General features: G+C 46.5%; 1 protein-coding gene across 2 annotated transcripts; it reads right to left on the bottom strand.

Moving 5' to 3' along the window:
- RAB11FIP1 (RAB11 family interacting protein 1) lies at positions 1-26,637 on the bottom strand. 2 transcript variants are annotated; one of them, XM_037166906.2, is made up of 6 exons: positions 26,190-26,637; positions 12,572-13,011; positions 10,937-11,723; positions 8,295-10,175; positions 7,402-7,510; positions 1-3,147 (listed from the first exon to the last, which is right to left on the bottom strand). In XM_037166906.2, the coding sequence occupies exons 1-6, from the start codon at positions 26,564-26,566 to the stop codon at positions 2,929-2,931; spliced, it is 3,813 nt and encodes a 1,270-aa protein (XP_037022801.2). In that variant the 5' UTR covers positions 26,567-26,637; the 3' UTR covers positions 1-2,928. The 2 variants fall into 2 exon arrangements, with proteins under 2 accessions (XP_037022801.2, XP_037022800.2); XM_037166905.2 differs by lacking the exon at positions 8,295-10,175.
- Positions 26,638-27,138: the final 501 nt, after the last annotated feature.

The following is a 27,138-nucleotide window of genomic DNA, read 5'->3' as shown; positions in this document are numbered from 1 at the left end:
TCTTTAAAAGGTAGTACCATTTTATTTAGTGTTGTAGGAAATTTTAGGTTACTTCTTCAGAACAAAATCAGAGATATTCAAAATTCCCAAAGTAACAAAGCCGGAAAAAACTCTATAACCCAAAAACACTGGGCGATCCTTCAAGAGTTGGAGGGAGAAAGAGGTCAAGTTAGTAGTTCACATAATAGACACCGAGAAACCATAGACTTGAGATTGGTATGGACACTAGGAGATTTCGTTCTCCACCTAAGACAATTAATCTTTCAGCCTCGAGAGATTATTAGTTCGTAGTTCTAAAACAGAGAGAAGTCAGTTGGGAGGAGGGGACCCATAAGGAAAGATCCTGCATAATTTAACACCCAGTTGCCTCTGGGCTTCAATACAGCCTGTGGCTGAGTGTCAGGGACCTTCCTCCCTCTCCCTCCATGGGCTTCTGGGGTCCCACCGTCAGCAAAGCTGGGACCACACACAGGCACCTGTTGGTACGTGCATGCATGCAGGCACACACCTCTCAGGTCAACAGCTGCTCCGCGTGGCCAAGGGCAGACTTTCTCCTTTGCCATTCTGCTGCCCTGATAAGGTTAACATAGAGAAATAAAAGGGAAGGACAGGATACCTGTCAAAGTCCAAGGAATGAGATGATATGAAACAACCAAGCAAAGGGTTGACATTTTTTTCATGGAGCCGACCTCCATTTGAAATTCACTGCCAAGTGTTTGGTATTTAATCTGATGCTTCCCTAAAGTACTGACTGTTCTTTCTGGAGGCGGCTCGGCAAGGCTGAGAAGAGAGCTGCCCCTGCTTCTCCCGAGCACAGCCTCCGCCCAGGGCCCATCCATTAGGTCAGCATTCACAGCAGCTGGGACATTAGCATTCACGTCCCAGTTCTCCTACAGGTCAGGTGCGGCCTCCAGACGCGCGCCAGGCACAGGAGTCCCACACTCCAATGCAACAAGCCCTGCTAATGGCTCAGAGCGGGCTAAAGCTTTTCTTCGATAAATTCTCCCCCAAAGCAGAGTCCTCAGGGACAGCTATTAACTAGTGACCTTCAGGCTAACCACTTTGAGAGATACAGAAATACTATAAATTGAATTTTTCCCCCAGCAGTGGTAGAAACCAGACACCCTTGAAGTAAATTGTCCTTCATTCTCCAGAGTTCCCAAGTGGCGTTTCAGAGCACAGGTATTCGCTCCTCCACCCAGACGTCCCTCTTCCACACCAACCGAGGTACACACCCAGGTCCCAGCAGCAACCTCCATACCCGGCAGCCCCGCTGAACAGCACAGGTCTCCCCGGCAGCTCTTCAAAGGAGAAACCATTCAGAGCTCGCCTGCCGCCCAGTACACTTGGGTTATCACAGTCAAAATACATTTATGTCAAGTAAAAAACATGTTGCAGAACAAATATATACATGTACATTTTCAGAGTTCAAGTGAATATACAGTTCTCTTTGTAGGTATGTAAATAAGTTTCATAGCACTACAAAAATACAGGTCATCTGAGAAGTTTACAATGGTCCCCAGTACTGTAGGAATGAATTAAATAAAATAGTTATAGATAATTAAAAGCTAATTAGATAAATCAAGTTATAGTATCATCCTTCAGATTAAAGTGCTCCAATATCACTAAGGTTGAAGCAAACATGATTTTGAAAAGAAATTCTACTGCCAACAGTCTTGCCTCCTAACCTCGATATGACAAGAACATACAAAGAAGAGACTCCCAGTTTAATACTTGCTAGTCCTGCCACCCTCGCCCACCCCGTAGACCAGTGATATTCCTCCCCCAGGGGGAGAGGTCAAGATCTGATGAGATTCTGTCATAACCAGGAGAAAAAAAGGAGTAACACAGAACCCTTCTAATTCCAGTGTTAGGTTACTAACAGTGAAACTATCTGAAGAATCAGAGCTGGCATATTAAGAAGAGGGGAAGTGTCCTCATTTTTAAAAATATGTGTATTAATCTAATTTTTAAAATGCATCAATCCCAAAGTATCATCTTCTTGCTCTTTACAATTTCATAACAAGGGAGAGAAATGCCAGGAGGAGCTGCCTAGGAAACCGGGGAGCTAAGGCACAGGGCAAAGGCCGCAGGAATCCTACTAAAGTCATTCCATACCTGGCGGAGCCATTTGAGTGAGCACTTGGGTCACCCCATCCCTTACCAAGGCACTGGCTGGGCCATGCTAGCAAGCAGGGACCCTGCTGTCATGCAAGGACTCAGACCAACACCCCCTGAGTGTGAAGTGACTCTTTCACTCCCCTCATTCTATTACACTTCCCCAGGGCCTGTGGCCCTGCACAGAGCACTCTGTGAGGCTAGAAAGTAGTGGGAGCTGATGTTTAGAAAAGGCAACTTGTTCCAAATCTACAAGGCACGCTCAAAGGCTTTCCCTGCGCTCCTCTGCTCGGTCCAGTCAAGACCAAGTCTAAGAAGCCTGTGAGGTTGACGTGGTATCAAAACAGCATCTGCAGCCAAAAAGCCACAGCTACTCAGCCAAGAAAGGATGTGTAACACAGCACCTTCTCATTTCACCCCAAGCATTAAGGACTGGGGGGACACACATTTTAGAATCTCAACATCAAAGAAAGGAAACCCCAATGTAGAAAATATATTGACACCCCTGGCACCACGTGAATCTCTGGGCCAGGATCAGATCTTATGACCATGTGTTTGGTCCAGACAATGAAGTATTTACAACATAAGGCACAGTGGCATTTAAAAATAACATCCTGGGAATGTACAGTAAGAGATTCATTGTAATAATTAACCTGGCTCCTGGCAGCAGGGCTGACTCTTGCCAGATGACATGCAAGGGAGATGGGGACTTGGAGCCTGTGTGCTGGTTATCAGGCACACGGAGTCCTTGACCTCAGGAGGAGGCGGGAACAAACGCACAGAAAAGTCTCCGTGTTGCACGCAGGCCTTTCACATCTTTCCTGCCTTTTTGCCGACCTGAGCCGGAACCCGGAGGATGTTGGGGGTTTCCTCCATGACCCTGACTAGCAGGTTGTCGATGTAGTCCTCCAGCTCACGAACCTGGAACTCTTTCTTGCTTATTGTTTCCTTCTGTTTGAGGACCAACTGGATCAGCTCATCGTGGGTTAGCTGTGCGTAAGCAAAGGCAGGGTCCGAGGGGGTGTATTTCTTTGGAGAAGAAAGAAGGGCAAAAAAAGAGATAAAGTCAGCAAAGAAGTCTAAAGATCTAAGAGAAATACAAAAGAGGGGCTCAGTGACCGTAACCCAAGGCTCAGGAGGTCAGAGTTCAGGGAGGTGCAATGTGCCTTCGGAGCTGCACGACAAGAAACCACTGCTACACAGGTGGTCAGACAAGCTTCGAAGACTGAGTGACATGTGAACCGGGCCTTGGAGATGATTACAAGTAACTTCCTTCCCAGAAAACAGGATTTTGTTTTTAATTATAAACGGAACATTTGCTCATCACTGAAAATCTCAAATACGGAAGAAGGAAAAAAAGTATTACCTATAACTCCAACATATAACATTTGGGTCTCTTTCTTATTTTCCCTTGGTTTCTTTATGGTATGTTTTACAACTTTAACATCACACACGAAATATAGTTTTACAGCTTCTTTAACTTATTATTTTGTGAGTCTTTTCCCATCATTAAGTTTTAGCAAAAATTGCCAAATGCAATTCCATTGTATTTTCCAAAATTCCATTATATTTTAACCATCTCTCTCACTGGGTATTTAGGTTACTTTCAATTTTCACAATTATATAATAACATTTTAACTAATATTTATTAACATAAATCTTTGGTCATATCTTTAAACACTTCCTTAATAAAATAAATGCATAAGATTAAAAAGGCATACACTTAAGGTATTTCATACAAACTGTCAAACAGCTATTCAATTTAGATTCCGTAATCCAAAGGGGAAAGTATGCAAGGCTTTGAAATCATTAGAAGATTCTAGGAATGTGATGACTTTAAAAACCATAAGACGATTCAGCATTATGGAAAGTGAGCGATGGCCATGAATAGGAACAGATGCAAAGAAAATGCCCATTAGCTCAGAAACAACAGTGCCCAGTATCATATATTCCCCCAGGATTTTTACATTGGATCTTTTCCCCCACACAGTTGTAATAATAATGATGTACATTCAAATGGTGGCTAACGTTTTCCATGGGACAGATGATTTTTGGATGTAGTTGGCTGCATTGTTTTTAAAGGGAAATGTCAAAGCCACCTGAGTAAATAATATATCCCTAGTTATAAATCATCTATAACAGATGGAGGCCCTAAGAAAAATACCTCCCCGCGATCCAATGTAGTAAAAATTCAGCTAACTTTTCATAGTTGTAGCTATGCAATTTCTTTCTTAAACCTCTGTCTTACTTTGCAACATTCCAAAGAGTGATTCTTTTTATAAGCATTGTTTTTGCCTTAGTGCAAAGCATCCAATACATGGCCAGCCAACAGCAGTCTCCAGGAAACTCTCCATATTTACTCTGAGTATTTAGTGGGTAGGGTCCAGGACCAAGAGCTCTACTGCAGGCAGGCGGAGGGGCAGCAGGCAGGCAGAGGGGCAGCAGCCAGGCTCACGAATCATGAGTGAACCAAACAGCAGTTGCTTTTGTTTTAAGTAAGTTACTCTCTCTGGTCAGGACCAGGAGATAAGCCCCTGATTAAACAAGCTCTGAAGAGTAAATAGATTGGGAGCCAAGGGTCTTTCTGGCTCACTTCCTGAAAGTTAGGTGTTGTTTCTCTCTGGAGCCAAGCTGCATTCCACAGTAAAAGGAAGAGGTCGTGGGAGGCCACTAAATGACTTTAGTTTTCATCACCTTCATGCTGTTCTTTCGCCCAATTTCCTGGTAAATATTGTTAACCCCAGAAAGACAAATGCTGCCTCTTCCACACAACCACAGAAGCCAGCCGAGCTGAGCTGCTCGAGTTACAGCACATGTTTAGGCCAGGGCTAAAACATAGTAGGTACACAGCTCTGGCTGCAGCTGGTAGTTTGGAGATAAGGCTAGATGGCTAGAAGATGCTTACCTCTTTCCAGCCACAATTCATTAACTACTCAACTTCTCTACCTGAAACTCAGATCTCCAGCTTTTAGTGAAACTTCGCCCCAGCTCCTGGTGGCATAGGTACAGTGTGCTCAGAAGCATTCACAACCACCCAGCACTTTAAACATGCTTGCAAGAGGGAAGGAGACATGAGCAAAATGCTTTACTTTAAAAACACAAAAACTCTTTGATGTCCCGGAGTCCTTGGGACTGTAAAATCTCTAACTGAATGAAGCTTAGAGATGCCATTTGTAGAAATAAACTTTATTTTTTACCGACTACAGTCCCCACTGGTCATTTAGGTAATTCCTCTCCACGCAGTTCAAACCCAATGCATCCCTGCCCACTAACGGTCACCAGTCACTCAGGAAATCATTCTCCTCCAGAGCATGTGACAATGAGTCAAGGACCAGAGGTCTGCCACAAGGCAGGATTCTGAATCCTTCCGATCTTAGTACCAGGAAGGGCAGGATGAAGACACTCAAAGCAGAAGTCATCTAGGAGGTTGATTTGTTTTTGCAGGCGAGTTGGTTTTTTTTTTAATGTTAGCCCAAGCTTTTTAAAGAGAAGAGAGCCTCTGATCTAGCAATACTCTTCCAGGAAATTGAGCTTACAGAAATAATCTAAAGGAAGAACAAAGTTCTGTGCAAGAAATTGTTCAGTATGGTATTACTCATCTTGCAAAACAGAAAATATATTGTAAAGTTGTATAGCTGCAATTTATGTAATGTTATTAACCAATGTTATCTCAATAAATTTAATTTTAAAACAGAAAACAAACTAAATATCCAATAGTAGGGAAATGGTCAAGTGAATGTTGGTATAACCATTTCGAGAATAATTAAGTAGCAACATGCAAAAAAGGTTATGCTACACTATTAAGTGAAAAAGAACTGAAGGGTGTTGCCATGCAGCTGATGGAACTGGAAATGTCATCATTTTGGAACCGCCATATCCATCAATGGACACTAAAGCCTGCCAATCAAAGGTTGACGAGGAACAGGACGTTTATATAGTCTGAAATTAATTCCCCACAAATTTCTTATTAATTGTAAAGGGAAAATCAGCACCTGTACACTTGAGAACCTGGGTGGACACCATCTAAACTAAGTCACTGGAGTTAGCACTGCCCTGGCAGCGTGGCTCAGCTGGTCAGTGTGTTGTCCCGATTCGCCAAGGTTGTGGGTTCAGTCTCTGGTCACGGCACATACGAGGATCAACCAATAGAGGGATAAATAAGTGGAGCAAGAAATCCATGTATCTCTCTCTCTCTGTCTCAAATTAATAAATAAAATTTTAAAAAAGAAATCAATCGCAGAGTTAACACTTCCACGGCTGGTACAAGCTGATATAACATGCCTGTTTATGCAATACATGGAGAAGGACCTGTTATTTCTATAGTTAATTCCTGCCAAGAGTGTGTAACCTCCACCAAACCACGAGGAAACACCAGGCAAATCTAAACTCAGGCAAATTCTACAAACAACTGATTTACACTCTTCGAAGACGGAAATGTCTTGAAAGACAAAAAAGGCCAAGGAACTACTCCAGAACAAAGAAGGCTAGAAAAAACTACATATGATGAGTGATCCTGGATTGGAGGGGAAAATTACCCTGAAAAGGACATTAATGGGACAACTGGTGAAACTGAAATACAGACTATAAATGATAAAAGAGTATCACATTAATGTTAAATTTCTTGATTTTGATAAATGTGCTGATCTCAGGACATTTATCCACACTGAAGTATTTAGGGGTAAGAGAGGCATGATATAAGCCACTTACTCTCAAATGGTTTGGGGAAAAAAAACACAGATACACAAAAAGAGAACAAAGCGGGGATGGGGAGAATGAAAAAGCAAATCCTATAAAATGTCACCAGCGGTTAATTGGGATGAAAGGTACATAGGACTTCTTTGTACTATTCTTGCAACTGTTTTAAAATTTGAAATTATTTCAGAATAAAGTTACAAAAGTTGCATATATCTATGCAATGATTACAACTACAAGAATTTTATATCCTTGCCAAAAGATAAAAAAGGATACAGAACAATGGAAATATCTCATTTGAACGGGCCTGAGGGTACATGACATTTTCTTCTCATTAAAGAGAAGTGCTGATGTCAATTCTGTTGCTTGATATACAACAAATTCAACAATAACCAAATAACCATAAGGGAAAAGTAATTACTCAGTGGCAGGTACAGAGGCTTTCAAAGATTATCCAAAGACAGGGGATGCATGATCGTCACTCGTGGCGTTACACACTGCCCGAGGAGCCATACATAATGGTGATTCTAGATATGGGTTTTTTTTTTTAAGATCCCTAATTAACATGTTCATTTCTTGGAGAAGACGTACCTTCATTATGGCTTCGTTGATCAAGTTCTCACTGATGATAGTGGCAGTTCCCAAGCTGGAGTTAGAAGTCTTGGTGGCTGTTGTGTTCATTGGCTTCACAGGATGAAGTCTAATGAGAAGGGGAAAAGGGTCCTTAGATCTTTCTGTAACCGCAAACTGAGACACTGCCCATCTCAAAGATGGCAGCCGGCCAAGGAGACCAGGGCGGAGAGTGGTGAGATGCTCTGTTCTCATCTCCGGTCTAACACACGCCAACGTCCCTGAGGAAATGAAAGCAGCTGGCAGCAGGCAGCCATAGGCAAGCCAGCAAAGCACACCCCTCGCGCCAGGTGTGCTGATGTTCTCACAAGCCCCTCGTCCTTGCTCTCAATGTCAGGAGAACACTAAAGCCAGTCTCTTATTCTGGGAGGCGACTGCAGCCTAACACTCCACTGTGGGCGTCCTTGCAAAGCCTTCTGTTCCTCAGAAGTAAAGTAAAGAAGGAGTTCAGAACAAACATGCCAGCTTCACATTGAATGGTGCAAAAAGCAAACTTTAAAACACTGCTTGGTGCTACCGCTGAATCTCAGTTGGTTTCTGACACTACTAAGATACTGGTCGTAGTACATCTAAGCCATTTGAGCAATCCAAGTCTGACTGTGCAGAATCACTCCTAAACTGGTTTTGAAGGCTACCGCTACATTCTTGCTACAAACACAGGAGTTTACAGCAAGATTGCTCTTAAGGTATTCCCACCACAGGAGATAACCCTTTTTAAGAGAGGCCCGACCAGCAAAACAGGTTGGCGCCCCATTAGGGCGTCCGTGTAGTTAGAAAGCAATAATAAACTCCACAGGCAAAAGGCAAAGGGGGCACTGCTCACATATATGAAGACAATCTTCCCCGACTCTCACCTGTGCTTGGCTGACCCAGTTCCAGCTGAGACTGGATGTGTCTCCGAGGGTGAGACCCAGGCCTGAAGAAGCGGCTTCTTCTTGCCAGAATTTTCCACTTTACCAGGGAGGCCCTCTGCTGTTGCTTTTATTTGAGATTCTGCTGTACTGGTGTGGTGAGTGTCAGGGTGTGGACAGCTAGGGCGAGAGTGTGTGGTAGAGGAGGGCTCGGAAAAGGAGGGGCTGGAGATAGCAGAGTCCAGGGCCGAGTCAGGAGGCTGACCTGGCCTCCCATTTCCCATCGGCGTCTCCTCCTTGCCATCGCCAGGGCCTGGCAGCTGTGCGTCCAAGCGGGAGCTCCTGCCAGGATACGGTTTATGAATTCCTGAAGCTGTACTCTGCTCTGAAGAAGCCCTAACAGATGCTTCGGGCGCTTTCGACCTGAGGTCATGCAGGCTGTCTGTGGGCACTGCCAACGCAGCTACCTCGCCACCTGGCACCTTCTCAGGATGGGCAGGCAAGGTGCTCAGAGACGAAGCTCCCACTTCCAAAGTCACCACCTTTGCTGTCTCTCTGTCACCTTCCACCTCATCTACTCTTTCATCATCTGACGTGACTTCAGGAATGGAAGGAAGGGTTAAGTCCAAATCAGCCGTGACTAGAGATTTAACATCTGAGGCAGACTGAAGGTCACTCATGGGATCAGACAACAGACCTTCATGGTCACTGGCTTTGCTCTGATTTTGAGCCATAAGAGTATCATCTTCCTTAATCCTAAAAAGTGGAATGTCTCTCCCTGGGCTTGGGCCACACACTGTGCCTTCTGAGACACTCTTCTCACGCGAGGGGAGGGGAAGGTGATCGGCCATGGCACCTGGCACTCCGGAATTCAGTGGCCTGGGTTCAATCGCAAGTTCCCCCTCGGCATCTTCTGCATGGGGCGGCTCAGCAGGCTGTCTGTCCGACACACTGCCGGGGGCAGCCCCTCCGCACCTCGGCTCCTGGGCGTTACTTCTATCCTCTTCCCCCAGTCCAGGGGGCTTCTCCACCTCCTCTTCTGTAAAGAGCTGCTCAGAAAATGACACATGCTTCTTGATTTTTTTCCGGCCCTCATCAACATTCAGCCCCATCTCTTCGTGTCTCCGACTCGTGGAGTCAAGTGAGAAGACCGGTTCTCCCATTTGCAGAGGAGGTACTGCTGCTGTGACTGAGGAAGGCACTGCACCTTCCCTAACTCTACTCTCCTCAAAAGACCCAGACGGACTCTCCAAGTCTGCGTTTAGCTGCATCGGAGGCTTCCTAGCTGGGCTTTCCATCCTGCCACTCCTCACTGAAAGGGCAACTGTGACTTCCTGGGCCCCGTCAGGTGAAGGGACATAGTCTTGCTGTTTTTCGGGGGGAATCCTCAGCAGTTCTTCTTGCTGCCCCATTGCAGGCTGCATCAGGAGAGTCTCCTCTAAACCATCACCACGCGTATTCTTCTCCGTGTCTATCTCACTGGTCCTCCCCACTGGAGACTCTTCTGACCCTTCACACGCGGGAACAGGGGGCTGTTTGGAAAGTGATCCCAGGGCACGAGAAACAGTATTTGGAACTTGTGTTAAGTTCTCCTTTCGCAACTCTGCTTTAAGGAGCAGGGGTGGTTCTTCAGAACCAGCCTGGCCCTGGTCAGTGGAAGGCCAGCTTTTAATAGGAGTGGATGTGGAAATGGGAGCTGCTAGTGGAGGTGACAAAGCGGAGAAGACAGAAGGAGACTCTGAGGACTGTGTCTCTGACTCAAGCCCCCGTTGGGAAGGGACAGGTGTCTGACCAGAACCGGAAGGGAAAGCAGAAAAATAGGGAGGAGAGTCGGGGAAAGAGGGAAGCCTGGCTGTGGGTTGAACCTCTGGAGACACGTCCAGTCTGCAAAAAGGACAAGATAAAATCTGCAGGTCAGTTGCAGATGCTGCAGGAGAGGTGGAAAACATGCAAAAAATACAGTCATTCAAAGGGGAGAATTTACTATTACACTTGGGGCAGTACCTTTACAAGTTAAAAAAGGAACACAACACTCCTCAATATGCAAAAGGGACACTTGCGATCACCAAGCATATCTGCGACACAGTGGGCTCTCCAACAGAAGCAGAAAGACCCAGTAAAGCGACAGCCTAGTTTCTTTTGGTGATACACAAAAAGCATCTAAAAGGTTCAAAGCAGTAAAAGATGTGCCACAAGAAACATGCACAGATTTTGAAGAGCAAGTCTCTGTGTGTCTGTGTGCATCTGTGTGTGTCCTTGGGAAATCAGAGCGAGCAGAATCTCAAAAACAAAGCCTCTCCCACCCCAGACCACAGCAACGCTGTGAGGGACTGTGAGTCATGCTGAAAAGCAGAACCCCCCGAGGCTCACTCGGGCTCTTGCAACAAGATGCAGAGTAAACGCAGAGAACTGTCACATGCATGCCTGAGAGTGGACCGAGCGTCTCTGATGACAGCAAATCAGTGCCACAAGGCAAGGGGGAAAGATAAGATCAGCCTCAACAGGAGATGTGTGAGAACTCAAACACAGGTCCTGCACACACTACAACCAAAACCTGGCATCTCCAACGTGTACCCCTCGGAATCTGCTACACCCTGTGGCTTTCCCCTGGGTCCGATGATCGGGGGAGAGGGGCCAAGACTCACCGAGGTTTCACGGCTTTGGTCTGGGGAGCCCTGGCAGAGGTAACAAGTGGTGTCGGTTCAGACTTGGGCCCTGGGTCGGCCTCCGGTTCTGTGATCTGCACTTCTTCAAAGGGGTTCAGAGACTTTCCCCGCCCAGAGACAATGGCCGTTGTGTCCTCCTCGGGTCTCTTCACAAGGCCTTCGACAGGCCCTGGCCCGTCCTCCTGAGGCATGCCTGCCTTCTCCTTCCCCAGGGGGGCAGCGGGGCTTTCGCCTTCACCGCCCTTGGCCACCTCCTTCTTTCCCGTCACCAGAGAAAGCAGAGAGGACTTCCTGTTCTCCTGCTTCTTGCTCTCTTTGGTTTCTTTCACAGCCTCTGATTTCGCTGGAGCTGTGTTTTCCCGAATGTCCCCGCTGACTGGCAGCCAGGAGGACGGCAGGGTCATGGATTTCGGAGAGTTCTTTGTGGAAGACTCCGGGAGCCACTTGTCAGAAGGCACTGCACCCCCTTCCCCGGGCTCCTTCCAAGACCGGGGAGCCAGATTTTCTGTAGATGAGAACACATGCTTCTTCCTGAAGCCCTGTGGGGACGGGGAGGAAGAAGAGGTGCTGTCCTTGGTCTCGTTCTTGCCTTCCGGCTGCTCCACGTAAACGTGGTTCCCGTTGATGCAGACGTTGGAGCGGGAGAGAGAGTCGTTCTTGGACCGCAGGCCGCCGAGAAAGGAGAGCCCTTCCTTCCTGGGCAGGCTGAAGCTGATCTGGGTCAGCTGCTTAGGGTCCGCACTGATGGTTCTCTTGTGAGACATGACTGTGGGAGGAAAACAGAGGAAAGGGGGAATAAGTTCAATGCGTGGTTCAAAACGTGGGGGGAGGGGTGGAATCTGTCCCTGTCTGGGTACATTTTTCCTTGTCACCACCATGTGGGGGCGTCTACTGGCACCGAGCTCAGAGGCCTGGGATGCGCCCAAAGATCACACAACACCTGGGACAGCCCCCCCGCCCCACCACCACAAAGAATCATCTGGGCCAAACTGTGAGTAGTGCTGAAGCTGAGAAACCCTTCCCTCAACCAACGGAAAGGGCAGCACTCTTGGTAGCGTCGCAGGATCTGGCCAACAGTAGGAATTTGACTATTGAAACTGCAGTTCAAAATACAGGGTTAATTCAGAGTTCAGGCAACTGGATTCCTCAGCTTTCACCAGGGGCATATCCCATGACTAAGTCTAAGTTTAAGTCTAATAACAGGAGTTCAATAAATACCTGATGAATTCATGAAATATCAGTAATGTTCTATGGGCTCACCTTTAAAGAAAAAAAAAAAACCAAACAACCCTGTATACACTCATTCTGTCAGTTCCAGAAGCTCGAACTAACGTGCATCAGTTACAAAGTCGGGCATTTTGGAAAAGAAATTTATACATCCTTAGAAACCAGAGGGCTGAGAAACAGACAAGGCTCTCCTAACAGAGATAATCCATCCTCATCGCCGCCACCACCCCCATCCCCATCCTAACCAATCACCATCATCCACCGTCATTTTAGTAACTGAGAAGCTGAACTCAAATCTTTCCTCTAAGCTTTGTATGTCTGTTCTCCCGCAAAGCAAAGTACACTAAGCTGGGGGAGAGGCCCAGCAGGGACAAAGAGGACACTCACTGTCCGAGGCAGAGGAGGACTCGTCCTCGATGTCACCCTCCCACCGGGGCTGAAATTCTCCAGGGCGGAGCAGTACTCTGTCTGACTTCGAAGTAGGCAGGACAGACATGGACTGGGAAAGCGGTGTTTTCTGCAAATTAGACTTGGAAAACAGGGTCTTAAGCTTTGACTTCTTTTTCTTGTCTTTCAAAGATGACTCATCATCACTGTCGACTGAAGGTGACGTGCTAGGGACAATGGCTGAAGCGGTGTCTGAGGCGCTCTCTTTATTCTTCCCCTTCATCTTGTCCTTCAGTTTCCCGAACGGACTCCGAGACTTGTCCTTCATGGAAAGGTCAAACATGCTGGCGGTCATGTTGTTTCTCATAAACTGGATGTCAACCTCGATTTCTCCTCGCTCTTTCTCCTTCTTTCCTGGCTTGGATTTCAAGGTGTACCACCTACAAGGAGAAAGGCCGAGAGGTTACCTTAGGGCTGAAGAGCCTGAAACAGTGTCCACGATCCCACTCACTGGCCTTTCCCCTCTGCAGTGACCAGCCTCTCACATAAACACATTCTTCCATTCTCTTCCTTGGGGAGTCAAGGCTGGGGTAGGGGGCGAAGAAAGAACTTGGAGTTTTATTTTTGAGGCACCATCCACACTAGGCAAAGAGAGGATCTGATTCTGTACTGGGTGCATCATCACCTAATATCTTAATTTAATAGTATTATGTCTAAAAATAAAATAAATAAACATCCCCTCAAATCATGTCCTGCGGCTGGTATTTTCCTTCAACAGGGTGAAAATGCAAAGATTGTACACAAACAGTTGAGAAGATAGGGTGCAAATTTACAAGGAAATCTCAGAGAAAAGCAAGAGTTTATAGAAAGGTCCCTGCCAGAGAGTCATGGGAAATACAAGACACAGTAAAAATGTAGAGAGATTCTACTTGCAGGAGGCAGCTAGAGGCAAAGAGGCAGGAAGGGGAACGGCGGTCACAGGAGCTGGAGGAAGGAGTGAAGGGGGAGTCAGTGTTTAATGGGGATATAGTTTCAGTCGCGGAAAATAAAAAAGTTTTGGAGATGGATGGTGAGGATGGTTGCACAACAATGTGGATGTGTTTAGCAGCATAAAACTGCACACCTAAAAATGGTTACAGTGGTACATTTTGTTACGTATGTGTAATTTGTTTACCACGGTGTTTTTAAAGGGAAAAACTGAGAGGATACATTCTTCCCTAGCTTAACAATCAGGGGAGAAAGGGGGAGTATTTCAAACATTACTCAAGTATTTCTCTTGGTCATTTGCAAACTACTTCAAGATATGGCAAATGATATATCACCTCGACGCCACTGAAAGACCAGCTTCAGAAAAAGGAGCTCTCCCCACGGCAGTTTCCAGCTGGTGAAACTGCAAGAATGTGAGGAGCATCCACACAGAACGAGCAGCTCCGAGTGCATGACCTCCTGACCGCCAGCCCCAGGGCCGCCTTCGCAAGCTGAGAACCCAGATCTGACTTTCTTTTCAGTGACCTATTTAAGAGCCGAGGGCCATGGGCTTTAAGGAAATGATGGTTTTGCCCAAACAAGCACAATTTCCTCTTTCACCTTCAGCCTGCCTGGCTCACAGGGCAGATCACTGCCCCCACTAAGGTAGCTGGCCCTACACTTACAGGAAGGGAGCAGAAGGAAGTAGAAATCTAACACTTAAGTACGCCATGCAGCATACCTGGCATGCACACACGGAGAAACATCCTCTGTTAAGTCTCACAAGAATGACACCTCTTTCTCTCTAAAATGAGATGCTCTACCCATTTTACAGATAAAGAGATCGAGCCCGTAAGTGAGGTACCTGGTACAAGGTGTTACAAGTGCTGAGGGGCACAGTGGGTTCCGAACTGGCTCTGCTCCCCCGTCTCTCCCGCACCCCAAGACTACTGCTTTGCTCTCTCTCCTCACTTATCTTCAGTGGGCCGCCTTCTACAACACACAGAAAGGAGGGCTCGCATTTAAACTCTTTTTAAGGAAGGTTTCCGCTTCTAATTTAAACGTGCTAAGATAAAAGTAGAAAGGAAAAAAACTCCCCATAGTTTGCCATCAATTCTAAATCATAAAGCTTTCATAAAGTCCAGTGTACAGAGCCATCAAGAAAATGTAACCTGCATTATCAACATAGAGCCAAGACCTGAGAAAAGGGTGTGAGCTATGATTTTGGACCTTGAAGAGAAATCTCGCGTTTGTGGTTTTGGAAACCACAGTCCACAGTTGGAGAGGGAGGAGGGGCGCCGCCCTGACAGACAACCTGGCCCCTGCCGGCCCAGTGTTGGTCCAGTGCATTCTCTAGGGCCTGGCCTGGAATTGTTTGCATATTTCTCACTCAGATGTTGAGAGGATTATTTGTACTTTTCTCTTCTGACAGTCATGTGCTAAACGGTAGCCTTGGTGATGGAGGGTGGCTAACTTTTGTAAATAGCAGTTCTAGGCACCTTGAATAGCGGAAGTTGCTGGAAGCTGAGTGTGAGGGCTCGGATGACCACAGCAGCCACAGCGGAGTGCGACACCTCGCACCCAGGGCATGAGGAGTCGGACAGACCTTCAGAGAATACTCGACAGTTCTGGGGACCAGGCGCGCCTTTCCAAAAATATCAGTGCTGAGCGCTGTTTACTTGGAGAAAATCTCCAGCCAACTCTAGAATCCTCCCTGAGGGCCTATTATCACCTGATGCACAGGTTCAATCCCCAGGCACTAGAGTGGAATTTGTTTTGGAAATTTCCAACACCATGGGGGGGGGGGGTGCACAGGCCCTTCACCACTGGTCCTGTCTGCTCATTTTCACACACAAACCAAACACCAGGTAGCTAAGAACAGACACCAGGCTCTTCAAGGAGGTGAAAGGCAGACAGAATCAGAGGTAGGTAAGCATCCCATGTAAATGTGCAGAATTTTTAAATACCTGCGCTGGGTTTATTAGCATCTGCCATGAAGAAGCAACAGCTTGAGCTAAAGCCAACCCTATGCTGGGTTTATAAAAGCCAGAGAGGAAGATGGAAATTGTTTCTTCTATTATCAATATTATCCAAGGAATATTACACAAGTATAATTTGATAACAGTGAAAGCCATGATCCATAAATCACCTTAGGAATCCCAAACCAGAACATGTAACTGGGTTTTAATATTTAAAACATCAATTCGATTTTAAGTGTTTCTGTTCATTTGCTTTTTAAAAAGATTTTATTAATTTAGTTTTAGAGAGAAGGGGAGGGAGGGAGAGAGAGGGGGAGAGAAACACCAATGTGAGAAACAGCTATTAGTTGCCTCTCCTACTTGCCCTGACTGGGGATGGACCCACAACCCAGGCATGTGCCCTGACCAGGAATTAAGCTGGCAACCTTTTGCTCTGCAGAACGATGCCCAACCCACTGAGCCGCACAGGTCAGGGCTCATTTGCTTTTAAGTTCACTTAATTCCAGCACCTTGCAGCAGTTCATAAATATTAAAGCGTGGCCACAGAGCATGTGATGTCAGCGTGGGTGTGTTCAGCATTACCTTTCACACAGGCCCAGGAACCTTGCATTATCTCAGAAATCAGGGCTGGGTTCCTCGTCCAAAGGGCAGAGAATAGAAAGAAAGCCATAATCCCAATGTAGCAAGTTTATTTTCAAACCCCTTTCTGGGAAAATCCTGCCACCTATCAAAAAATATCAAATGATCCCTTCTGTAAGCAAATAATAATTTTTACTTATAATTAAAATTCAGTTCTTCAAAACATAAAAGGATCTCTGAATACATAGGAAGTGGCAGAAAACTTATATAAACTACATTTTTAAAGTAACAACCGGGAATAGGGTAAAAGTTCAAATCATACAAAATGGTACAGAAAACCTCATTTAAGTTCTACATTTTCAAAAAGAAGCCTTATTAAGAGCAGTAGGAAATGTGAAAAAGAAGGAACTGGGTAGAGGAAGGAAAGAGGATGGACGCAGGACACAGGACCCCCGCGCCCCCCCCCCCCCCCGGCCCCTTCATTCCCAGTGGCCCGGTGGGGAGCTACTGCCCAGATCTGCATTGTCAAGTCTCCTGGGCTTTGCAACAGCCATCCCGAGAACAGCTAAAACCATTCAACCATGGCCAGTTCTCAGGGTTGATTTGCCTCCAAACGTGGAGTTTCTCAAACCCATGGAAAGCGGATCCCAGGGGCTTTCGTCGGAATGCGAGGTGGGAGGGGGGATGAGGGCAGTGCCGCTCCTGCTCTGGGGAAATGAGAGGCGCAGACAGGGGGCTGCACTTGTGCAGGACTGACTGGTATGTCTCAAAAATAATCTTCCTGCAGATGAGGCAAGCATGTCTTTCCTTCACTACATTCCTGAGGACAGACTCAGAGAAATGATGGCTTTTCATGCCAGGCACTGAAAACACGAACCGAAGAGGCCAGATTCTGCCTTAAAAAACCTAACTCCTGGGGGTCAGGGCCAGGGATGGGACAGAGAGTGAGCTTGCAAATGTCACAAAGTGTTTGTGGCACCGGTACAACTGCTGCCTTTTCTTTCTACCTTTGAGGCATGAGAAAATAATTAGACATGAAAAGATTCTATCATTTTATCACTGATGAGAACTCACACACGAATATGGTTGGCCGGCAGCTAGCTTAAACCCCAAGGGGCTATAAGAACTACCTACCTAGGGATCCAGCAGAATAAACTAATACTGTATCCTCAGATTGGACCCAAAAAAAGGCAAGGCAAAGAAAGACCACAGCTCACAAGTTACTGCAACGTTTCAACGTGTCTGTTTAATTTCAAGGGAGCCTCGTCCATGGTTCCCCTGGGACTCGAGGGCCAGTGGCGGACCGCCTGTTTCCTTTCCTCTGCAAAATCCCACCCGTGACTTGCAGCCTGCATCCCCTCCACCATAACCAAGCACCGCCAGCATCGTGACTGCGCATCGTGACCCAGGGGATTATGGCCCCAGGTCAGGGAAGACGCAGGAAGAGCAAAACAGCACCTGACCTGGTGTTTTGAGACAGAGGACACATTCATCTTTCTTTGGTGAAAAAAATTTCAAAAAGCAGTCCCTTAAGTGTCTTCCCCAGGGAATAAAACTAAGGCTGAAAATCATGTGGGGTTAGCAGCCGTGGACACCTAGGAGGGTTCTGAAGAGGAGTGAGATAGGGAAAAAGTCCAGACTCTGCTCTTGGGAGCCTAGGAGCAATGCATAGCAGACAGGGACAGAAATGTTTATGACCTATAAAACATGTGTGGTGTGTACCTTCCAGAAGCTAAGTAGTTTAACCAGTTTGTCATTGACCAAGGTGGCTGGTCATCATTACCTAACTCTGAATATAGAATTACCAACCAGCCAACTCCCCTGCCCAGGAGGGCCTTCCCCTCTGCCCACCGTCAACTGCTGGGAAGAACTGGTAAATCCCAACAGCAGCAAATAGATCATTTTTTACCTTCATTTTAGCCATTCTACCAGTAACAAAAAGCGATCTATAGCCACCAAACTCAATCCTAAAAGTTGGTAAGCGACATGGTACACAAAAAGCAGGTTGAAAATGATTTTTGGTCCTTTCTATATTATCTGCTCTACCGACATTCTGTTAGGAAGTAATCTAAACAGGTTATAGAAACATTTTTAGTTTTTTAAAAAAAACTGACTCACACTCGTGCCAATCTAACCATTACCTTTCCATGTATTTTCCTGAAGTTTTTCCTGCCCATTTTAACAGTCACCAGCTGAGACAGCTCAGGCACGGTACATCAGTACATGGCCTCTCTGTGGCTCAGGCTCCTCCTCTGAAACAGGGTAAAAAACGCCTACCTCACGAGGATGTGGAGATTAAATGGCTTCATACAGGTAGAGTGCTCAGAACACTGCCTGGTAGTAATAAGCACTTGGTAAGTGCTAGCTATAATTACTACTCAGTTGTAGCCCAAGTACACACGCGACTTTGTTTGCAGTAGGTTGCAGACTTCATTTTCTTGCAGTCTCCAGACCCATCATTTGTAATGACTGCGTGACGTTTTGTGAAGTGCATATGTTCCACGGTTTACCCATTTAGGTGGCTCTCCAGAGGGAATTTAAGATATCCACAGTTCTGACTGACTAGGCATCCAGACATCCATTCAATAACAACAATTTGCATTTGAAGGGGGTAAGAAAAGACTCGATTACAAAATTAGTTTGTACTACATGATTTCCAAAATTAAAAAGCATATAAGGATTTTAAAAATATCATGATCGGTGTACATTGTCTGTAACTTGCCAAGAGATTTTGTTAATAGTCCTCAGGGTTTCTGCACAGGTAGGACAGACATGAAACAGAGAGCTGCCAAACTATTTCAGAGATACACCAAGAGGGCATAATTTATTGAAGTATAAGGTTCAAGACATGTTTCCTAAGTTGAAAGCAACACTAAACTCCTTGTAGGTAAAGCCTAAAAGGAGCCCTGGCTGGTGTAGCTCAGTGGATTGAGCACAGGCCTGTGAAGCAAAGGGTTGCTGGTTTGATTCCTAGTCAGGACACATGCCTGGGTTGCAGGCCAGGTCCCCACTAGGGGACACCTGAGAGGCAACCACACATTGATGTTTCTCTCCCACTCTTTCTCCTTCCCTTTCCACTCTCTCTAAAAATAAATATATTTTTAAAAAAGACTAAAGGGAATAGCAAGCGACAGCATTTCAAGATTCTCCAAGAATGAGAAAAATTAATGCACTTTTAACCATGTAAATCCACCCTTGCAATAATTTACTGACCTTTTTTTTTTTTACTTAATCGGTAAAAAAAAAGCCACAAATGTTAATATTCTACCATTAGATCAGGTGTCTCACCTCCAGCCCACATGTAAAAGCCACTGGGTTGTGGGCCAGGTCCCCATTAGGGGGCGCACAAGAGACAACCACACACTGATGTTTCTTTCCCTCTCTCCTTCCCTTCCCTTCCCCTCTCTTTAAAAATAAAATAATAAAATCTTTAAGAAGAAAACTTCCATCGGTGTGTGTATAAGAAAAACCCCACAGGACTGGAGCTGTGGCAGGCCACACCCCTGAGGACATGTCCCAGGACCCAGCCTACTGCTGGTCTCTGCACACAGGACACCATTCTTCCTGACCACAAGAGGCCTTTTCAGACGTGACTTCCTGGAGCCTTAATTGTTCTACCTAGGTTAGCCATGTCCATTTTAATAAAAGAGTACTTATTTTTACAGTGCAGCATGCAGAGCGGCCACACCTCTAGAAACATTTTTCTGGGATTTCTTATAAATGCTTTCCCTCTCCTCCATTCAGAGGCCTACGTTCAGGGGAAAAGACACTTAATTACCATCGCCTTTTCTCTCGCCACAGGCACATTCCTAAATGTGTCCCTCGGGGGCACCCCGGGGACTAACACGTGACTTCTTTTTTCCCTAACAGATTATCTGCAGACTTCTCCCTGAAGGAAAGGAATTTCTTTTCTCATTAGTGACTAAAAGTGGCTCCTTTGCCAAAAGCATCATTAGCCAACAAGCCGCAGAAGGCAACCTGCTTCTTCAATGGTCAGAAAGAGCACAAACTGGCAAAGTGAAAAAGCAGAGCTTTAAACTCACACTTCTGACACCTCTAGTCTTTAACTCACTGGACTAAATGTAAGATTTAACAGTTCTCCACATCCACTCGGGCAAACACGCCTGCCCATGCCTGAGGAACTGCAAAGACACATGCATACACATGCACTCACTCTCAGAAACCGTGAGCTCTGTGATGGGTCACACAGCAAAAACAAGATCACGTGGTCCCTGACTGAGGGAGAAGAAGGTAAAAGTCAGGCTGGGTCTCCTCTGGGGCCAGCTGGGGCATAAGGTCTGACCCAGGCCACCTTGAGGGGAGCAGAACACACTTGCTAAGTTTTTCACAAGAAAAATAATCCTGGCAGTGGGCTTCCGTTCTTCAGAGGCCAATACAAGGGTCCGACTGTTGATTTGGTCGGAATTCCAAGACCAGGGAATTTAGAGATCTACACCAGACCCAGAAACAGAGGCCCCCCAGGGAACTGCTCCGAGGTGCAGATAAGGCCTAAAATGACCCCCGTCACTCTCTCCTCTCGGGTGGGAGTTTTCCTGTCCTGGACCTAAACCAGAGCTAATGTGCCTCCAAAAGAATAGAGTGAGAAAAACCGTTTTCTAGGATGAATGGCAATTAAAACGTAAGTATTTTAATAGATCTAAGATTATTGTTAAAGAGGAGGAAGGGAGGTATCAGCAAATATGTTTGAGCTGATGACATTTTAATCAGCACATGTATTGCTTTTAAGGGAATTACAACATTTTTTAGTTAATAACTACAATTAAAATGACAGATACTATTTGCAAAAACCTTCCCACTGATGGCGGTTATAGAAATACAATAGAAGTCTTTGTAACCAAAAGGAAGTTTAAGCAAAAGGGAAAAAGCACAGGGCTCTTGTACACTCACATTCCCTAGTGTGAAAAACATTTAAATGGTTGACTTACTTGCCTCCAGAGTTTTATTTTCCATGTATGGTTTACTTTTCCTAATGTTACATATTATTTTTTCCCTTTTCTTAGTCCTATATTCCTTGAAGGAGTGACTTCATCAGCTGTGTTGGACACACCAGTAGAACTAAATGAGCAACACTATTACAAAACAAAGACTCGGCCTGTATTAAACTGTAAATACTTGAAGACACACATATACACACCCTAGTTTTAATTGTGCTTCCCACTAATGCACTCCAGCAGACTCAACTCAGCTCACAGGTGTCACTTGTCACTGCCCAAAACTGTCTTTGTGATGGTGACCTCACCCTATTGCAACGACTGTTGGGAAAAGAAAGCAGCCCTCACTTCCTGGTTCATTCTCAACAGCAAGCTCTCCTCATTTCATTTACTCATTCTTATCACTTCCTCTCACTCACCCCCACCCACATCCAGTCCATCACGAGCCAAGCCAACTCTGAAACCCACCCACCTCTGTCCATCTCCACAGCCGTCACCCTGGGCCAAGCCAGCAACACTGGTCCCCTGGATTACTGCAGTGGCCCCCCATTTTTGTTTATGTGACTCCAAACTAGGCTGCAAATCCATTCTCCACTCCACTCCACAGCCACAGCGATTTTTGACGAAGTGGATTACACCACCCCTCCGCTTTTCATACTCACTGGCCTCGCACTGTTCTTCACTGAAGCCCTGGCTTCCTCTTCAGCCTCAATCCACAATCTCTCTCGCTACTGCAGGGCCTTTGCACAAACCGCACCCCCTCCCCCGCATCAGCCCTCCTTCCTCTACTCATCCCTAGAAAAATGCCTCCTTATTCCTCCGGTCTTTGCCTCAGAGAGGCTATCCACGATCTTCTTTAAATCACGTCCTTCCAGCTCTTTTCTCTTATGAGAGCCAGTTCAATTCCTACACAGTGCTTACCATAATACATGATTATTTATTTATATGTGTGTTTGTTTAATGCCTCTACCCTCCACCACCACCACCAGCCATCCAAGGCTCTGAGCTTCCCAAAAGCAGGAATCGTGTTTGTTTTGGTCACCATTGTTTACACTGTATACTCAGTACCTGGCACATAGTAGGTATTAAAAAATATTTATGAAAAGTATGGATAAACTTTAAGGACAAGGGAAAAAAGGCAGTTAAGACTTTCCCTATGCTGACTGAATGTCTTACAAATAAAATTATCATCAAATAACACCATGAAAAACACAAGGGAACATCTATAATAGCACCAGAAAAATGACTCTGAAGTAACTCCCCCTTCTTCATCACTTCACTCTGTTGCTGCAAACTGGTTAGGGTTTGTCCCAGAGCAGACAGAGAACGCTCTTGGGCTTTGAGCGATCAGTTTCCTACATGGGAGTGGGAAGGCACTGTGACTGCCTGAGAGGTAGGAGGGTTCCCAGGAAGTCCCAATAGTATCTTTAAGGGGAATCCCAAGAAAGGAAAGCCTTATCGGTGTTGCTCAAATGTTCCACTCTATTAGGAACAACTGAAAGAGTGTGCTTAGGAAACCTAAAGGTATAAGCACGTATACTAAGTATAATTTGTGAATTATGCATCTCTACGGTCTTCTAAGTCATTTCCCTGCACCCATTTCCCTGCACCCCCAGAAAAACAACTCTCTAGCCCTTATTTCTCTTTAAAGTTCCAAATTTCCTTTGCCAACTTCTTACAGCATCCTTCTATACTTAGAGTCCTTCAAAGTAGTTAGCCTTTATACCAAAGCCTTTCACATACAACCCTCTCAAAGCCTAAACAGACAGAGGAAACGACTCCCCACCACTCACTCATCCTCTTCAGGTCTGGAAGACGATTCCAGGATTAAATTTCATGACAGTTACACAATGGCCTTCCAGTCACCAGCCTGAATACTTATTTTAATCTATCTTCAACACATAATTTCCCCAAATTGTGTTGCTCTTAGTATCCTAAAAAGGGTTTTTCAACCAGTCTAGAACCCAAACCACATGAGACTAGAGAACTGAGCAGAGAACCCTACCTGCTAGTCACCCGATTCTGCCTCTCAGATACATGTCTGTTTTATGACTGTTTTATGAACCTTGGAGACTTAACTGATTCCCAGCTGGGGCCCCAGGCCGTTAACAGATACGTGTGAGTGTAAGACCAATTCATTCCTATTTCTTCCTAAGTAAAGGGGCTGCGCACCCCTCCCTACTAAATGTGCCCCATCCTACAGGCCTGCCCCTGTTGGGTGTTTTCACAGTGGGTGTCATCACACTGAAATCAAGGTCCACAGAACCTGAGTCATTAGAAAAAGCATATTCTCTTGACTCCAAAGATAGGATAGATGAGGGCTTATCAAGATAACAAATGCGCACATTAGCACAGTCAGCTCTAAATGCCTTGACTTGCAGCTTCTCCACCATGATGAAGGTCACACTCTACAGCAGCAACCTCCTCTGCTAGAGTTGAACACACACACACACAGACCTATACACCAAGATAGGAGCCTTTGTTTTGTTTTACTTTTTTAAGATTTTAATTATTTATTTTGGGGAGAGGAGAGGGTAAGAGAGGGAGAGAAACATCAGTGTGTGGTTGCCTCTAGCACACCCCCAACTGGGGACCTGGCCCACAGCACAGGCTTATGCCCTGACTGGGAATCAAACCAGCGTCCCTCTGGTTCACAGGCTGGTATTCAATCCACTTAGCCACATAAGCCAGGGCGTGAGCCTTTGTTTTATTTCTGGTTTTTAGTGTTTGAGGTGGAGTCAAACTATTAATAACTAGTTCAAATTACTTCCTAGCCCAACCAGTTTGTTAAAATTCCGTCTCTCATTCTCCAAATCTCAGCCCTGTTGAGGGCCCGGGTGATGTGCCCTGGCCTCAGACAATTGGTCTAACCGGGTTCCCCCAGCACCTTGGAAAGTCCCAGGAAGTGATAGATGGAAAGCTTGTAGTTTCACCTCCCACTAGAGAAGCAAAGAAGCCTTGGTTTGCAGTTATTAAAAAAAAAAAAAACCCATCCACTAAGCACCATTTTCCTACAAGCTGATATTGTGACTCAGTGGTAATCAGCTCATATGACAGAGATGGAAGTGACCGTCTCAGTTCAGATTACGTTGGAGAGCATGTAATGAAGAGCAAGAGGATGAAGGTGCAAAGACTAAACCCTTCCTGAAACAGGGAGCTTAGGGAGGTTTTCTTGCCTCACAAAGCAGTAAGAGACTTTTAAAATCTATATTAATCCAGGAACCCAGAAACAGCTTACAAACATGAATCAAGCCAGGCAACTAGCTCCATTCATAAATAGGGAAGCCTGGGTGTCGAGAGACCAAGCAGCCTGAAGCCCAACAATGACCAGGACCAGAGGGGGTACCAGACCGAGGAATCTGGAGGCCCCATCTCCGGCAGGGAGATGTACTCTATCTTTCACAGGAATAAAATGTTCCCATAAGAAACAGATGGTAGAGACAGATGATAATATCCACACATCTTGGGTTGGGACCAAACAAAGGACCCCTAATGGCACCCAGTTAAAGCTAAAAAGGAAGCCAACCCAAGGCCCCTGACGTCACTTAATAAAATGAAAAATGAGCATAGCTCTAGCCCCTCCTTAGCAAAGAGTGCTCACCTTATGGCTTGTAAGTTGATGCCAAGAAGATACCCCATCCATCCTCACCTCAGGGCTCTCTGTTTTTATCTGATTCGAGCTCAGAAATGCCTATTCATCTTTGGCCAGATAAGCAAATCAGGTATTACAGTTGCAAGCATGCATGCTGAAATTGGACCCACCCTACAGAAAAAGGGGTCTGGTAACTTCAAACCCTCTGGCTTTTCCCATCTCCTTCACAAGGGAAAGTTAAAATACTGCTTATATCTAAAACACAAAATGTGAATCAGCGTGCTTCATAAACTGTAGGGGCTAGGTGGTAACAATCCTGGCTTGCATATGTAAGGTCCAGCAAGTAGTCAAGAAAGCTAAGTGAGACTAGCTTTTGGTATACTAGATGTATAATCAAATGTTCCATTCCAAACACCTAGGAAAGAGAACAAATAACTGGGTAACATAATGGAGTAAACTGGGTTTTCCCCAGTTTTCCCTGAAGGAGTGACACCCTCAACTGGGAGCTACAGGTGAGCAGCCATCTGGTGGGAGCAGGGCTAGGGACAGAACTTGACAAACTCCAAAGAAAAACAATGCCTACCTCCCAGCTGAGCTTGGCCAAGGGCAGAGCCTGGCTCCAGACATCACTGGGAAATTCAAACTAATTTGGAGCCCAGGCAAACAGGGTTAATATTTTTCGGTCTGAGGGTTAAGACCAAACTCTTCTAGCATTCTTTGGGGAGGAGGTGGGGAAGGGAGGGCCAAATTCTCCTCAAGAATTTCTTGGGCCAGGGTGCGGTGGGGGTGGGAGATAGCCATCACCAGGCAACCTGCACTCCCCATTCCCCCGCCCTCACTTCTACCCACCCCACACTGTTCTGTCCCTGGATGAGCCTCTAGAAACGGGGGTGTAAGTGGGTTTCACTCCCCCAGTTAATCCTCTCTGTGTGCTGTGTACAATAAAATACCTAGGAAGCTTTCCACATAATTAATGCATATATCAAATATACACACTACTGGATTATGTGGGGGAGGGGAAGGGTCGTCAAAGAGCATATTTAATGGACACATGGACAGAGCTAAAGGCAAGCAGGATCGAGGGGGGAGGTGGGGATGGGTGGGGTGGGGGGAGTAGTGAGGAGGAAATGGAGACAACTGTACTTGGACAACATTTTAAAAATTAAAAAAAATAAATATACACACTACCTACACTAATAACAGGAATTCGTCAGCCCACATGTACTTTCAATTCATCAAAAATTCATGAAGTGCTTACTAAGTTTCAGATGCTGAGCGAGGTCTTGACGATTCAAAATCGCCCCAGGTACCCCTCCCAGCTTTCAGAGCCCACATACTAGGAGACCTGGGGCGGGACAGCCGAAGAAGTTGAAGGTAGGTGAAAATAGTACTATTACTCCAGGGAGGGATCCCTTTTGAACAGTCTCTCTCTGTCCGCCTTGAGACAGCTGCGCCGTGACGCCCGATCACTCTAAACGGATCTAAGCACCTAGGCCACCCCGCACTCCCCGCGCCCCTGCTTGGGGTCCTTTCCCGTGACCCTCACTCACTGAGTCTTCCTGCGACCCTGGTTTTGATGCAGCTCCCGCAGGTCCACCTCGGCGCGGCCCAGGAACTTGTCGAGGCCGAGCAGCGCGCGGTGCAGCACGGTCAGTTGCAGGGTGACGGCGGCAGCGGGCGCAGCCCCGGCGGACAACAGCGGCGGCAGCTCGAAGGTGGCCTCCTCCCGCCACACCGGCGCGCCCAGGCTGCGCTCTGACACCGAGGTGGCGTACTTCTCTTTGCCCACCTGGATCACGGCGTACGCATCGCTTGTGCCCCCAGGGCCCTTGGCCCTCAGACCTCGCGCCTGCAGCACCGTCACCTGCACGTGTGTTGGGGACCACACGGTTCCCGAGCCCCGGCCCGCCGAAGCCGCCAGGGACATGGTGACAGCGCTGTGACCAGCTCCAAAGCGAGGAGAAGATTGCCGCGGCTCGCGGCCTCTACGGCCCGCCCCGCCGCCCCAGCCGCTTTAAGGCTTCCGGCCACGCCCCCGCCTGGGCCCGCCTCTCCCAGGCAGCCCCGCCCCACCCACGCTACCCGCCCCAACTGCTGCGGGGCAAGCGGGGCGGTGCCCCGAGCTCCGGGGGCGGGGCTGGCGGGCCGAGGGAGGGGCGGGGCTTGGAGGATTCTGGTCTGTGAGGTGGTAGGTAGGTGAGGGATGGAATCCACAACCTCCCAACCGGAACTGGACAGAGAACTGACTTGGGAATCAGACCTCATTTCCAGTTTGGCATTGCCCACTGCCATGTGTGACTTTGCACAGATTACAGAATATCTTTTGGTCTCAGTCTCTCCATCTGTAAAATGAGTTAACAATCACCTCCTAGAACTGCTGCAAAAAAACTAACGTAGTCTGGCACGTGGTGAGTTCTTAGTAAACACTAGCTATGAGAGTAATAAATGAACACGATCAAAAATTCACTGCTCTTTCTACTTTGACCTCCCGGGTGGTTA

Source organism: Artibeus jamaicensis, unplaced genomic scaffold, assembly GCF_021234435.1.
Source record: "Artibeus jamaicensis isolate MK-2021 breed Jamaican fruit bat unplaced genomic scaffold, CSHL_Jam_final scaffold_833, whole genome shotgun sequence".
Classification (NCBI taxonomy): domain Eukaryota; kingdom Metazoa; phylum Chordata; class Mammalia; order Chiroptera; family Phyllostomidae; genus Artibeus; species Artibeus jamaicensis.
Note: the sequence above shows the minus strand (reverse complement) of the source record. Positions and strands in the feature narration are given on the sequence as shown.

Bases quoted from the DNA above. Each gene is read 5' to 3' on its own strand.
- RAB11FIP1 (XM_037166906.2), bottom strand. From the start codon at position 26,566: ATGTCCCTGGCGGCTTCGGCGGGCCGGGGCTCGGGAACCGTGTGGTCC. The intron at 13,012-26,189 runs GTGAGTGAGGGT...TTCTCCTTGTAG, and splicing joins CAGGGTCGCAGGAAGACTCA to GTGGTACACCTTGAAATCCA. The intron at 11,724-12,571 runs GTGAGTGTCCTC...TTCCTCCCACAG, and splicing joins GTCCTCCTCTGCCTCGGACA to TCATGTCTCACAAGAGAACC.